Raw genomic sequence first — 15780 nt, 5'->3', positions numbered from 1 at the left:
CAGTCTCTCCTGCAACTAAGTGTATAATAACCCGAGCAGCGGCCGCAGTTTTCCATCCATCTGAACAATGCAACACACCTGACTATTAATAAATAGCTGTCCTCTGCAATGCGTATGTAACCAAGGGATTCAGTTACCGATTTGTTGTGCAAACCCCACCTTTTGAACAATGAATGGCAAAAACAGCCCTCTGTATATTTATTCAAGTTCCGTTAGTGATGAGTTAGGCATCCCCGATGAGAATTTATTGGATACCGGTTATTTTTTCTTCCTCCAGCTTTTGTACTTATTTCACTCAAAAAACGAGAAGACCTGCTCCGATCAGCTTCAAATTTTGTGGCTTGTGTGCGGTAATTAGTGCGAGATTCGTGGGACAACTGGAATGTGCAGGTGTCCTATGACCAAATTTGTTGAACCCATTCCCATCTTCCTGAAATGGCATCCTTAATTTCCAAAATTTTTAACATCTTTAAAAAAAAAAGATGCCTTTAAATTTGACGACGGTGGATAATGAAATTTAAGTGTGTATACATATCTCATTTGCCAGTTTTATGATTTATTATTTTAAGATTTACTAAATTCAGGTCATTTCAAGGAACTTCGAAATAAATAAGCAGTGCAAACATTAGACACACTGAATCTGGAAATATTGCAGTGGATTGATGATAATTTTGAGGTGCAGCTGACTGACGGTTACTTGTCGTCTTAAGAACTAAACAAGAAAAAAATGAGAGACAGAGATTAGTGACCTGATCAGTGCCGAAAATTGCAGAAAAATGAGATTGTTAAACTCTGGAATTACATTCCTGAAAATTTGGACCTACTAAAAATTTTAGCAAGGGCAGTATTAACATTTTTTTTTCAGTGTAAGCAGTTAGAGCTTTCCGTCATGAATTTTGTTAAGTTAAATTATAAACTTACTGATGAAATAAGTGTTGCTTACATAACTTTCAAAACAACCAAATACAATCCTGATAATAAGTCTGACAGCGTTGATGCAGCAGCAAAAGTGTCACGGAGAATAAAATATGCTTATATTACTTGATTTTTTCATATATTACAATGTGATCCGAAGATTATCATTTCACTGCTACATTTCATACGTTGCTTAAAAGGTACAGTACTATTTGTAAATGATGCCATTTTTTAAATGTCTTAAAAAACACTGATATTAATAATGTTCTCAACATGCTTTCTAAAATGCTTTCATTTACTTCAGTCTCTTCGTTATACTTCGATAAATATTAACACAAGGAACACACTTTACTTCCTTTCTGAAATAAACATCCATAGTTGTCACTAATTCATTAGTTTTACGTCTTGTGAATTACTAATTACATACATGAATACATAAACACATTTTTATAATTTGCATAAGAGTTATCACCATCACCTTTAGAGAGTTTTGAGGTAGAGGCAGCTGGGGTTGTGGAATACGAGGATATCTTTCTTACATCGCGCAGCGATCAAAATGAATCTCGTTTGTTTATAAGTTTGATAGGAAACGACACAGGAGTCAATATTAATTTAATTTATAAGATAAAGGTTAAAACATATACACATCGTGGTGTACATACCTTACTTCATTTACTTTGTTATGTGTAAGAAAGTCAGATTACACGAGGTCACTGCGAAGCATTTCACCCATACAGTAATCCCCAAAATATAATTTGAATTATGTACGCATACAGGAGTATACAAAGTCTTGAATATACTGTATACCTCTTCGTGTATATGCCAGACTTCTTGCCGAGATTGTCAGGAATTACATAATATCCGGCTATTACTGATGGCTTGTCCTCAAAGGAACTCACTGATTATTTTATATTTTCCGATACGTACAAGCGATCTATACCACGGAATATCTGTTATTTTTGCGCAGGTTACTATGTTGGGAGATATTAGCAAAAATAATACCCTTAATTTGATTCACGAAATCGTAGTAACACGATTGTAAACAAACCACTGAACACGTGGGGATACTGTTTTATGACTAGCTTGCTTCACCCATTCTGTGATTTGATTTACCTATATTTTGGTTTGAATGTCACGTCAGGGGCAAATAACGGTTAGTACTGAGTCATTAGACGCACATGACTTATCGAAACGAATGTCAACAAAGTTACGCAATTTCCATATCTGATGATAACTGGGTAAGTTAGGTTCTGTTATATCAGGCTGTGTTATGTTATGCTAGGTTATGATGGATTACTTTAGGTGGTTGTATTAGAGTTCGTTAGCTTTTCCCAACTGCACAAAATAGCACTGTTACACTTATTAACAATAATTCTGCACCAAACCAGCGTACGATCAATCACCTTTCAATAATTGCCTAATATTCTAGTAAATGCAAGAAGGAAAACAAAGTAATCAGTTTGGGAGTTACCTATACAGTGTAAAGGTAGGCTTACCTGGTGCTCATTATTTTGGTCCATTGAAGGCCACACGATCGAAGTGCTGCTCAAATATTCACCCACTTTGCATTATCAAAGCACTCATCTTACTTACGAATGACTATTGATAGATTCTCTTTTCCTAATTGATAAATCCATATTTCAAGAGAAACGTACTTATTATTGTGTCATTTAGTAAAAAAATAATAATTCTGGCAGATGGTCTCACTTATTACTGACATTTTCTTCTGTGGGTCTAAATGAATTTCCTTTGTTTGCTGATGCCGATGTTTGTCTGATCATGTTTCCTCTAACACTAAATCAATATAGTATTTTCTTAGGGTGGCGTCCAAATATCCCGAGTTACGTGGTAGCCGTATACTTGTCTTCACAGCGTAAACAAAGCCGAGGCCTCACTCGCCACACAACAGACTGGCGATAGGGTTTCAAGATCAGTTCACTGAATCCGTTTCGGTCGGTTTCAGCGACGTATCGACTACCAGACGTAGTACCACCTAAGAAATGGATCTTCCTTATCAGACGAAGCATCATTACTGTAGATGTTCGAGATATACGGTACAGGTCATGAAGCGCAGATCACTCATAATACATTAATGAGAATGCTTCAGTGATATGCAAATTGCTTGAAATCAGTTCCGATTATAATGACTGAGTCATGGACGAGGACTGTAACTCCAGAATACGGAAAACCATCATACGAGCTTTTATTTGAGTTCAGAAAACCGTTAATATTAGAGCTATAGTGGATATAATCATACGGTGTTCGAGTTACAGCAACAAACAGATTAGGTCTTTGGTCACCTGTAACCACAAGTAGTGTGTCAACATGTTGTGTTAAACAATGTGACACTTCTAGCGATAGTAAGTACGCACATATTAGGGCCGTTCAAACATGATGCAGAATATTTATATGCATAGGTCCATACTAAGTGCTGATACAGCGAAATTAATTTATCTTGCCACAGACACTGTTAGGCGAATGACGGAGTAAAATTTATACCGAAAGCTGTATATTTTTGTGAATGAAAATAGAGAGACATTGTCAATAGTTATCAACCTATATACATCATGGAATAAGTAATGATTTCTTGAGCAAATTGTTGTTTTGGGAGATGTATATATAATGAGTACATTTATTTAGGCTGCGCAGCACTGTGAAGTGTGTTTCGCGCCTGATTTCAAACGGGTATAACATGTAACTTTATTGTAATAATCTTTCACAGTTAGTAGCTTCAGATGCAGGATATCATTCAGTATCATGTGGTATAGGGTAACATTATAGGAACTCAATGTGCGCCTCTCTGGTTGCTCGGCAAACATCGATGCGATAGTCCAGTTCGGTCCAGACGCTCTGCAGCATATCTGGTGTTATCATGGGAACTGCTTCAGTGATCGTAATTTTCAGCTCTTCCAGGGTTGCAGGAAGTGGTGGTACGTAAACTGTGCTCTTCACGTACCTCCAAAGAAGGAAGTCACAGTTAAGTCCGGTGACCTCGCAGGCCACTTGGACAAATACCTAAAGTTAATGATCTATAAGCAGGGCCTTGGTACATTGGACTGCGTGCGGCCAGCAGTAACAGCCTGGTTGATCAGTCGCTGACCCAACGGGAGGCCTGGTCGAGGGCCGGGCCGCAGAGGCGTTGACCCCCGGAACGACCTCTAGGTAGACTCCTACTCGTCAGTTTGTTACCTCAGTTACCAGGTACTGATCACCTCATCACTAGCAACTTTATCATTACATTCAATATATGAATTTGGGCGCCTGCGATGTGTCAGCAACAGACGAGAATAAAAAAATTGATTAGTAGCAGCAGTAAAAATAAAAATTTGATGCTGAAAAGGTTTCTTCTAACTAGATAAGGTAATACTGGACAATAAGCCATCAGCTTGTATACTTAAGTTATAATGTGGTAGTGTGTGGTTGAAGTACAAGGAAACAACGTGAAAGGATACGTTACTTTTGTTGGTGGTATTTTATTGGGAGAAATGGAAAATTTCTCCGGATGTTGGTTAGGTTATGTAATATGTAATGACCAGCTCACTGGAACTTTTGATATTACAGATTCCTGCACACAGTGTAAAAAAATATATCAACATATTTTAATACCCTAAAAGGATAATGAGTGTGGATGGTAGATCATGGTATTGAATATGACATTGTGTATATGGACTTCAGTAAGGCTTTCGACAGAGTTCCACATCAGAGGCTATTGAGAAAACTTAAGGCACACGGAACAGGAGGAGAAATTTTTTCCTGGGTTGAAGCATGGTTGACGAATAGGCAGCAGAGTGTTTGTATAAATGGGGAGAAATCAGAATGGGGGCACGTCACAAGCGGTGTTCCACAGGGGTCAGTGTTGGGTCCGTTGTTGTTCACAATTTATATAAACGACATAGATGAGGGAATAAACAGCGACATAAGCAAATTTGTTGACACCAAAATAGGCCATCCAATTCATTCTAATGAGGACAATAGAGCATTCCAGGATGATTTGAATAGACTGATGCAGTGGTCGTAGAGGTGGCAGATGCAGTTTAGTATAGACAAATGCAAAGTTCTAAATATTGGACAGGAAAATAACCATGCCACATATAAACTAAATAACGTAGATCTTAATATTACGGATTGCGAAAAGGATTTAGGAGTTCTGGTTAGTAGTAATCTAAAACCACGACAACAGTGCATTAGTGTTCGCAGTAAAGCTAACAGAATCCTTGGCTTCACAGCAAGAAGTACAAATAATAGAAGTCCTAAGGTTGTTCTTCAACTTTATATATCCTTGGTTAGGCCTCATTTAGATTATGCTGCACAGTTTTGATCACCGTATTACAGAATGGATATAAATGCACTGAAAAACGTACAAAGGAGGATGACAAAGTTGATGCCATGTATCAGAAATCTTCCCTATGAGGATAGACTGAGGGCCCTGAATCTGCACTCTCTAGAAAGGCGTAGAATTAGGGAGGATATGACTGAGGTGTATAACTGGAAAACAGTAATTTATAAAGAGATGTAAATAGCGTGCTAAAAATATCTAACGTCGACAGGACTCGCAGCAATGGTTTTAAATTGAAAAAAAATCAAGATTCAGGAAGGATGAGTGGAACAAATTCCCGAGTACCGTCATAGACGCTAAGACGTTGTGTAGTTTTAAAAATAGATTGGATAAATACACGAGTGGGTGTGGGTGGGTGGGTGTGAGTTGGACCTCACTAGCTTGTGCTACTAGGTCGGATGCACTGCTCCTCCCTTAAGTGAAGTGTCTGATCTCACTAGGTCAAGGCACTGGCTTAAGCCGGCGGGAGAAATGGAGCTGCATCGCATAGGCCAGTAGACCTGCTGCAGTGTTCCTTCTTTCTTATGTTCTTTTGTACCAGCTATTAGATTCTAAGCTGATGGTATAGAAAACCCAAGACAGACAGAAAACGGGGACCGACTTGATGCTGGGTTAAGGATCCAAGGATTTAGAGCTACCCTTCTTTTCCACGGATCAAACAAGATTCCTTCAAACTCCCCAAGTGCTCTATGATCCTTACAAGCTTATTGCCTCCCCACGAATATAATAATTACATATTGCCAAGACAAAAGTGGTGTTGTCGGACTATTAAATTGTCACACTGATCACTACAGTACAATGTAACTTTTATTAAAGCTTTTCACAGCTCATTCTCGCATTAATAATGAAAGCTTTCTATTTTGTCTCACCTACTTCATTGTTTGATGTAAATTACTTAATTATGGGTAAAAGAGTGTTTTTACAGGTTTATAATTTAACCTAATCTTACCAGTTGGAAAAATTGAAAACGTTAAAAAATTTACGTTGAGCAAAATATCGAATACCGGCGTTTCAGAATGTTGTGGTTTTCAGACTAACTAAAGAAATAAACGACTTTACTATCACCGCCTTCGGCTCACAACCGAAGGACCCAGATTCAGTCGTGTAAGTCTACATCTGCTACTCTTTTTCACCCAGCAGCAAAATAAGTATGTGGGTGTTAGTCGACTGGTGTGTTTTGTTTATATTGGGTGGTAGTAAGCCATAGATAGGATCTGCTTTAAAATGACTTGGGATGGGATTACTTGTCTTAGTTTGCCAATTCGGTAATGTTAAAAAAAACAAGTGCTACACTAGAAAAACTGGAGGATTTGCATTTATTTGCTAAAACTCTGAGAAAAATATTAAAACTGGCGATGGAGTACGTGCTAGTGGGCGGACAGGCAATATGATGTGACGCAGTGCCACATTGTACAGAGAACTCTGTTATTAACAAACATTTTACAACAGTTGGCGAATCCGCTCCGGGAAACTCTTTGGTGTCGATCGATTGGGAATTTGTGTTCGGCACAGAGGTGGAAAGTTCAGTCAAACAGTGGTGCACTGAAAAAAAATTCTGCCTGGGGTAAAGGAAGATATAATGATAAAACACAGATAATAAAAGCAGGAAATGCACTGGTGGAACTATAAGAACATGAACTACTAATATTGCCTCGCCTTACTCCCCTTTCTGTTGTTCCACTACTATTGCTTCTACTACTACCACATCCAGCAGTACCACTACTTCTCCAATTTCTTTTTTCGTCTTCACTTTGTCCCGTCCCTGTTCTCCTCTCCTTTACATACTGGCTCCATTTCCTTCGTATGTTAGTGTGACTAGTGAATGGTACATGTCGGACCGAAACGCCGTCAAAAGCTTCTTTCCTCTAGCACGGGTTATTTGTGTATATATCCTAGATAATAAGTATGGGCGCCTAGCCGAAGCTCGGCGGTATATCCAATACCACGCAGCACCTTGCCTCACCTTCGTCTATATTTAATCTTCACTCCATTATTTTGCTTCAGCTTCACAAGGTTGAAACTTTTAACCTACACAGTAGGTTCCTTTAGTCAAATACAGAGGCAGCGTATGATAAGGCCAACGACCTTGGAGAAACAGGTTGACGGACTGATTACATCATCTATGCTACCACACCTGCTACCTGTGTATTCGACTGAAGAAGCCTACTGTGCAGGTGAAACGTTTCGATCAACAAGATACCCAACTGTTGCGCATGTGTCTTCAACTTGTCGTTATTATATACCATTCACAGCATGACTTGACCATACAGCTGTGCATCCAGAAACACAACAAACCAGGTATATTTTGTTTAAACTCGGTGGATTATTAAAGACCTAGTGACATTCTAAAATATAAAAATAATGAAAAAAAAATCGTCTGATATTACACCAGAAGTCTAGGTCCACTGAAAAAACTTTACAAGCTCCCCATATTTCCTAATGGTTTACTATACCTGATTGGCTTAGTGAGCCATCAGGGTGATGTAATTTCTAAAATATGCAAAATCGGGTTAGTTAATTTTATGTATTTAACTCTATTTGTTCCAGTGGGTGCAGACCTTTGAGACTGCCCGCTCATTCCATTATATACATTATTTGAGATAAACATGTTTGGACCGAAACACAGATATATACAATATATATATTTCCAACTTGGTCAGTTCTACTAAAAAAGAGTCTCTAAGGACGAATTGTACATATCATTTTTTTTTCGCAAGACTTGGTTTTCACTTTTCATATTGAATGAGTATTATGATACAATGATTATGTCTGAAATGGTTATACTACTGAAGTAATCTGTAAATCCTGTTGATCTGTCTAGGCAATACCTCTGTTCTGGACGTTTATCGTGCTGGAGGCGCTGGTGGGGAGGATGAAGGGAAAGTCAGCGGGCCGCGTCAATGACAGCCTCACCTCCTTGGGTCATGGTCTCGTCTACGAAACTATCAAGTGAGTTGTCTGATGTAATTCGTTACCAAGTACTTCAACCCTACAATCCTTTATCTCGTTATGTTGCACTTCACTCCTCCAATGAAATTTCGCATTATCTTGTACTGCACTCCTTCAACGATCTATCGCGTTTATCTTGTTCTTTACCCTTACAATGATCTATCTCGCTATCTTGTACTTCAGTCTTTCAATGAGCCCCTGGCTACTTTCAAGAGAGAGCTGGACAGATACCTAAAGTCAGTGCCGGATCAGCCGGGCTGTGGTTCGTACGTTTGACTGCGTGCTGCAAGCAGTAACAGCCTAGTTGATCAGGCCCTGATCCATAGGGAGGCCTGGTCATGGACCGGGCCGCGGGGGCGTTGATCCCCGGAATAACCTCCAGGTAACCTCCAGGTATGATCTATCATATCGTTATCTTGCACTTTACTCCCTCACATGATCTATCTCGCGCTTGACCCCTCCCTTGATCTATCTCGCACTTGACCCCTCCCATGATCTATCTCGTACTTGACCCCTCCCATGATCTATCTCGTACTTGACCCCTACCGTTCATTTCGTACTTGACCCCTACCTACCTGGACTCTACCTGGAGGGTATTCCGAGGATCAACGCCCCCGCGGCCCGATCCACGACCAGGCCTCCCGGTGGACCAGGCATGATCAACCAGGCTGTTACTGCTGGCCGCACGTAGTCCAACATACGAACCACAGCCTGGCTGATCCGGCACCGACTTTAATTGTCTGTCCAGCTCCCTCTTGAAGGCAGCCAGGGGTCTATTGGTAATTCCCCTTATGCCTGGTGGGAGGCTGTTGAACAGTCTTGGGCCCCGGATACTTATTGTGTTTTCTCATAGTGTACCCTATTTTTCATTGGGAGTATTGTGCACCACCTGCACAGTCTTTTGCTTCGTTGGGAGTGATTTGTGTGTGCAGATTAGGGACCATTCCTTCTAGGATTTTCCAAGTGTAGATTATGATCTCTCTCGTCTGCGTTTCAGCGAGTACAAGTCAAGTGCTTCCAAGCGTTCCCAGTAGTTAAGGTGTTTTCCGTTGCCCATTGGAAAAACTTGGTTTATATCTTCTTGGAGGTTAACAGTGTCCTTAATAGATAAGTCTCGTGCAGATCCTAGTATCATCTGCAAACGATGACACGGTGCAGTGGATTACATCTCTGTCTATGTCTGATATGAAGATGAGGAACAGGATGGGGGCGAGTACTGTGCCTTGTGGAATAGAGCTTTTCACTATGGCAGCTTCCGATTTGACTCTGTTTACCACTACTCTGTGCTCGATTGGTTAGAAAGTTGAAGATCCATTTCCCCACTTTGCCAGTTATCCCACTCCCATGATCTATATTGCACTTGACCCCTTCCATGATCTATGTTGCGCTTGACCCCTCCCATGATATATCTAGCTCTTCACCCATCCAGTGATGTATTTTGTTATCACATGATTTTCTCTCATATCCACCATCTGACACCTGTGTTTTTTAAGAGGCATTATATATTCACAAGTGTCTTTACAACCCACTCATTTTTCCCTCTGGTATACATGGATCATCAGACAACAATTCAAGTTACTTTTATGGCTATGACACAAATAAATTCGTCAAAGTACATAAGATATTGTCTCTACCATATTTCTCTCTTCTCCGGTTAGGCTGGTTGACTGAGGTTAAAGCCTGTTGACTATTCAAAATTTACTAAGGCTGCGCGTAATCTGCTCACCACCATATATACACAGACATATACCTCATGATGTGCATATTCTGAATATAAACGACAACATTTCTTATTTCCAGACTCTTAATTAAAATTACAGGTTATTTTTTCTCATAAATCCGGTATCTATGCATTTTTCTACAGCATATAAATTAATTATAAACCAAACACTAAAAAACTCATGAAAACATTTTTTATATTGTGAAAATACCTAAATACATAAAAATGTTGCACCATATATCACTTTCATCCTTATAAGATTTTAATTACTAATGAACCCAGATAAGTACATAAATTACTCAATAAAAGAGGAGAATATAATATAAACCATACAAGCACACTTGTCAGCCAAACTCCTACTTCAAATTGAATAAACCCGATTTTAACATGCATATTGTAAAGGCTTCAATACTTTCTCAGTTACCACAGTGAAACATAACTTAACTATCATAAAAATATTCGTTCATGTTAATTAGTTAAAAATACTGAGGCATATTTAATAACAATTCTTATAATTTACCTCTCACATATATTCCCATATTATATCCCTATATTTACTTACTTACCTTATTTATAAATCGTATAATAAGGAAAATGTATGATGTATTCCATTCCTCCCGTGATCCGCCTCGTTATCTTGTACGTCATCCTTTCCACGATCTACCTCCCTATCTCGTACCCCATCGCTCCCGTGATCTACTTCGTTATCTCGCACTCAGTTTCTCACTTTGAGCTTCCTAGTTATCTGTTACCAATGCTTCATGCAGCCAAGTTTATATCACCGTGAAGGAATGGTTCATATATTTAAGAGGGAGATTATTTCCCAGTAAAAGTAGGTCTTAGACAAGGATGTGTGATGTCACAGTGGGTGTTCAATATATTTATAGATGGGGTTGTAAGAGAAGTGAATACGAGGGTCTTGGCAAGAGGTGTGGAGTTAAAAGATAAAGACTCTGACACAAAGTGGGAGTTGTCACAGTTATTTTCTGATGACACTGTGCTCTTGGGAGATTCTGAAGAGAAGTTCCAGAGGTTGGTGGATGAATTTGGTAGGGTATGTAAAAGATGAAAATTAAAAGTGAATGCAGGAAAGAGTAAGGTTATGAGGATGACAAAAAGATTAGGTGACGAAAGATTGGATATAAGATTGGAGGGAGAGAGCATGGAGGAGGTGAATGCATTTAGTTATTTGGGAGTGGACGTGTCAGCGGATGGGTTGATGAAAGATGAGGTTAATCATAGAACTGATGAGGGGAAAAGTGTGAGCGGTGCACTTAGGAGTCTGTGGAGACAAGAACTTTGTCCTTGGAAGCAAAGAGGGGAATGTATGAGAGTATAGCTTTACCAACGCTCTTATATGGGAGTGAAGCATGGGTGATTAATGTTGCAGCGAGGAGAAGGCTGGAGGTAGTGGAGATGTCATGTCTGAGGGCAATGTGTGATGTGAATATAATGCAGAGAATTCGTAGTTTGGAAGTTAGGAGGAGGTGCGGGATTACCAAAACTGTTGTCCAGAGGGCTGAGGAAGGGTTGTTGAGGTGGTTCGGACATGTAGAGAGAATGGATCGAAACAGAATGACTTCAAGAGTGCATCAGTCTGTAGTGGAAGGAAGGCGGTGTAGAGGTCGGCCTAGGAATGGTTGGAGGGAGGGGGATAGGAGGTTTTGTGTGCGAGGGGCTTGGACTTCCAGCAAGCATGCGTGAGCGTATTTGATAGGAGTGAATGGAGACAAATGGTTTTTAACACTTGACGTACTGTTGGAGTGTTATCAAAGTAACATTTATGAAGGGATTCAGGGAAACCGGCAGGCCGGACTTGAGTCCTGGAGATGGGAAGTACAGTGTCTGCACTCTGAAGGAGGGGTGTTAATGTTGCAGTTTAATAAACTGTAGTGTAAAACACCCCGCTGACAAGGTGGAGTGAATGATGAAAGTTTTTCTTTTTCGGGCCACCCTCCCTTGGTGGGAATCGGCCGATGTGTTAATAAAAAAAAAAATGTCTGGGAAATACGTCACGATTTGTAAAAATGTTGATAGCACTGTTTCTTTGCAACTTAAATATTTTTACGAAATTTATCTCATCTAGGTGATGTAAAATCATAGGAAACTGAAGAATCAATAGTACAGTGGATTAATTTAAATATATAAACAATTATATTTATTTCCCATCTATCACATTTTTTCTGTGTATATTGTACCCCTCCATTCTTATCTCCCTCATCTACCAACTTTCCTACGCTTCACATCCCTCAGGCTGGTGACAAGGGGGTTCGAGTTGTGGGGATACACTTGGCTGTACGAACATCGGCTAATAGACCTGGACTGGTCGTCACCAGTTACCTGGTGGGCTGCTGCCATTGGTGTTGACTTCGCATACTACTGGACTCACCGGGCCACTCACGGTAAGCGCCAAGGTGGTTGTGGGATTTGCTTTTACACGTAAGTCTCAGAGGGTTTTCACTCTTGACCGCTAGTATACCGGTGCTGTTTATCAATCCTGTCTATTTACAAAATAAAATGAGGGTTATATTGCGTTACTGTAGGTGAGCCATCAACAATAGGTTTTTACACAAAGACAATGAGGCCACTGAATACATATTTTATCTTTGAGGAGAAATAAGTTTGCTTCGTATTTAATTTTTTACTGAATAATCAATGGTAAAGTATCATGAAGTTTATCTACATTTTATTTGTGCCTTATTTGACTACATATGGCATACACAGTAGATTCTTGTCACATCACGCTCTGCATGGTATGACGAAGAGAGATATATGTATCACTAAGCCATTGCTTTCATATTATTTAAGGTGTGTAGTAGGGTAATCCAGGTTCCAAAGATACTGACTACTGTCACTTTGGCATTTAGATAATGCCACGTCCTTATTTCTGATATTCTGTTTCTCAAGTAAAATCGAGAAAAACAATCTAGTGATGAGCGTCTTAATCATCAGACCAGTCCCTGAGCTGTTCTACCTGTCAACCTTGAATAAAAATAAATATCACATCTTGAAATGTAAGGGGTAGTTTTTCCATTCTATTCGAAAAAGGAATACTACCCTGTAGCTTCCTAGTATCCCCGTGACTTGTCTGGTTCTTAGTGCTGCTGCTGCTGCGTTCGCAATATTCAAGCCATCTCATGATTAACCACCACATTAATAAACACACTATCTTTCTTTGTAACTGGATACGCCACAAGGAAAACTAATTTAAACATTGTTTAAATAAAACACTAATTAACTAACGAGAAACTAACGAAATCCTAACAACACGATTGCAAGCAAATCCCAAAAACCTGCATTAGTAGTTACACTAGGTCCCATACTGATCTTATGGTTTATAGAAATATACGTAGTTGGATGAATCCTATCAGAGACAGCTGGCACAGTGGTTAACACACAGGCCTGTGAGTTTTAGGATTCCCTTGCCATGGGTTTGATACTTACCAGTTCTGTGATAGGTTAAAGCTAATTTACTATGACAAATAACAAAAAAGCATATATGCTAAATCATTAATGCAATGGTTAAATGAAGGCAGCAACGTACTGCAAGAATTGGCACTAGCTTTTATTCCTTACAAGTCGCTTAACAATAAGCAGAAATAACATAACGCCAGAACTCCACACACTAATTAAGGTGGCACTCTATCTTGCCATAATGGATGACAGTAAAACAACACATACGAGCCATGTTAACACCAGAACTACTACCATCCATGCTGACATTAAAACAACACCTACCATCCAGGCTGACATTAAAACAACACCTACCATCCAGGCTGACATTAAAACAACACCTACCATCCAGGCTGACATTAAAACAACACCTACCATCCAGGCTGACATTAAAACAACACCTACCATCCAGGCTGACATTAAAACAACACCTACCATCCATGCTGACATTAAAACAACACCTACTATCCAGGCTGACATTAAACACTTACCATCCATGCTGATAGAACAACACACGCTAATCTTGCTGACATCACAAGCACCAAATGTTATCAAAAATGTGTATGAGGAATTGGTTTACGCTCTGAAGTTGATACATTTAGATTTTTGTTAGTATTTTCACTTGTTGAACAAATTAATTTCTCTCATGTTTCAACTGACATTAATGTTGCATCATATACTAAAACAGTAATTACTTATCGGCCATCAGCTTCTCCAGCAATATTTCATTATGATAAGTAAGTGAAACATTATTTTTTAAATTATTATACTCACATGGAAGTATTAATAACATAGAGGTCATACATCGTCTGGAAAATAGGAAGTAATCAGTTTTATCTAAGGTAGGGAAGGGTAGCTTCGCTTACTTGAATCAAGAGTCAAGTCGGGTTTTCCACCTTCCGCAGAAGTGAACCTGATATGGGCCACCCACCAGGTGCACCATTCTTCAGAGGATTATAACCTGACGACGGCACTGCGCCAGTCCATGTTCCAGCGGCTCTTCGCCCTTGGTTTCCACCAACCTTTGGCTCTCCTGGGCGTTCCACTGCCTGCCATCCTCGTCCACATGCAGTTCAACCTGCTCTTTCAGTTCTGGATCCACACGGAACTGGTTGAGAGCTGTGGGCCCCTCGAGTGGATCATCAACACCCCTTCTCACCATCGCGTCCACCATGGTGATTTTTTTTCCATTTACTGGATTTGTCACGAGACGTGTTTGTTCAGGATAATCATTTTAACTTGCACGGGTATTATAAAAATTACGCTCATATAAAACAAGAATTAATGTTTATTATTGAAATAGCAAGACAACTTCAAGCCTCCTCAGTATATCGTGTCGCACAAATGGACACAAGAGCAATTAATGAGACATTTATTACGACACCATTTCGCTTACCAGGAGCTTCATTAAACCAATACAAACAATATGAGAACACAGAGGGTAAATATAGGAAACAGTGATGTGCGGGAGGTAGGGCATAATCACGAAGTGGTGGGAATAGCAGGAAAAATAGTAGTAGTAGTAGTAGTAGTAGTAGTAGTAGTAGTACTAGTAGTACTAGTAGTAGTACTAGTAGTAGTACTAGTAGTAGTACTAGTAGTAGTACTAGTAGTAATAGTGGTAGTAATAGTGTCAGGTGATACCATGGTCTACCTCACTATTCCTGTTAATATTTCTGACATTCAGAGCTGCCTTTTTTTATAACATAATTTCAAACAAAGATTAAGTCTTCTTCTTTAACCTGTTTTCTGCTGGTTTCCGGTGTCATAATAACTAGCGGCGTCATTATATTTTATTACATTAGCTTGAATACTCCTTTAACGATAGACCCTTCTATCACCTGACAACAACGAATCACTGCTACTGCTACTTTTATTACCACCACTACTAGTACTACTACTAACATTACTACTACTACTACTAATACTGCAACTATTACTACTACTGCCCTCTTCCCTCCATGGTAATCTTTTCATCACTAGACAAGAATACTTTGATCACCAAAATATAGAGATTCAAGAAAACTCAGCGCAAGTTTGTATGGTGAATCAGAGCAAAAAAAAAAGAAAAAAAAAAGAACAACGTGGGCGAGAGGGTAGGTAAGCATGGGCAGGTGTAGGCTGGTTCTCCGGGTGGACACTGGTCAGGGTCTTTTCCATGCAGTGACCCGGCGAAGCATGGACAGGTAAGTGGGAAGGGGTTGAGGGTCAGTGGGGATTCTGTCTTTAGCTCTCGTCTGTATGATGAATGGTTTTGAAAACCGACAAGTTGAAGAACTGAGGCACTTATACAACATATGGGAATCTTTACTGAAGAAACATTTCGCCACACAGTGGCGATTCCAGGCTGAGGGACTGATTACCTCAATCTCCTCCTCTCCTTACCCATTTCTACTTTGTATTGGAC

At 39.6% G+C, this 15780-nt stretch overlaps 1 protein-coding gene across 3 annotated transcripts in view; it reads left to right on the top strand.

The window, feature by feature from the left end:
* LOC128693306 (alkylglycerol monooxygenase) overlaps positions 1-15780 on the top strand; it is a 53316-nt gene that overhangs the window by 25404 nt on the left and 12132 nt on the right. For 2 of the 3 annotated variants that reach the window (XM_053782919.2, XM_053782918.2), the window contains exons 2-4: positions 8073-8200; positions 12174-12322; positions 14279-14548. In XM_053782919.2, the coding sequence (XP_053638894.1) occupies positions 8124-8200; positions 12174-12322; positions 14279-14548 (496 nt within the window). In that variant the 5' untranslated portion in view covers positions 8073-8123. Of the gene's footprint in view, positions 1-3158; positions 3276-8072; positions 8201-12173; positions 12323-14278; positions 14549-15780 lie in introns of those variants that run through there. The other variant, XM_070089502.1, reaches the window with a different exon arrangement.

Source organism: Cherax quadricarinatus, chromosome 28 (genome assembly GCF_038502225.1).
Source record: "Cherax quadricarinatus isolate ZL_2023a chromosome 28, ASM3850222v1, whole genome shotgun sequence".
Classification (NCBI taxonomy): Eukaryota; Metazoa; Arthropoda; class Malacostraca; order Decapoda; family Parastacidae; genus Cherax; species Cherax quadricarinatus.
The sequence above is the reverse complement of the archived record's forward strand: the minus strand, read 5'-3'. Positions and strand labels throughout refer to the sequence as shown.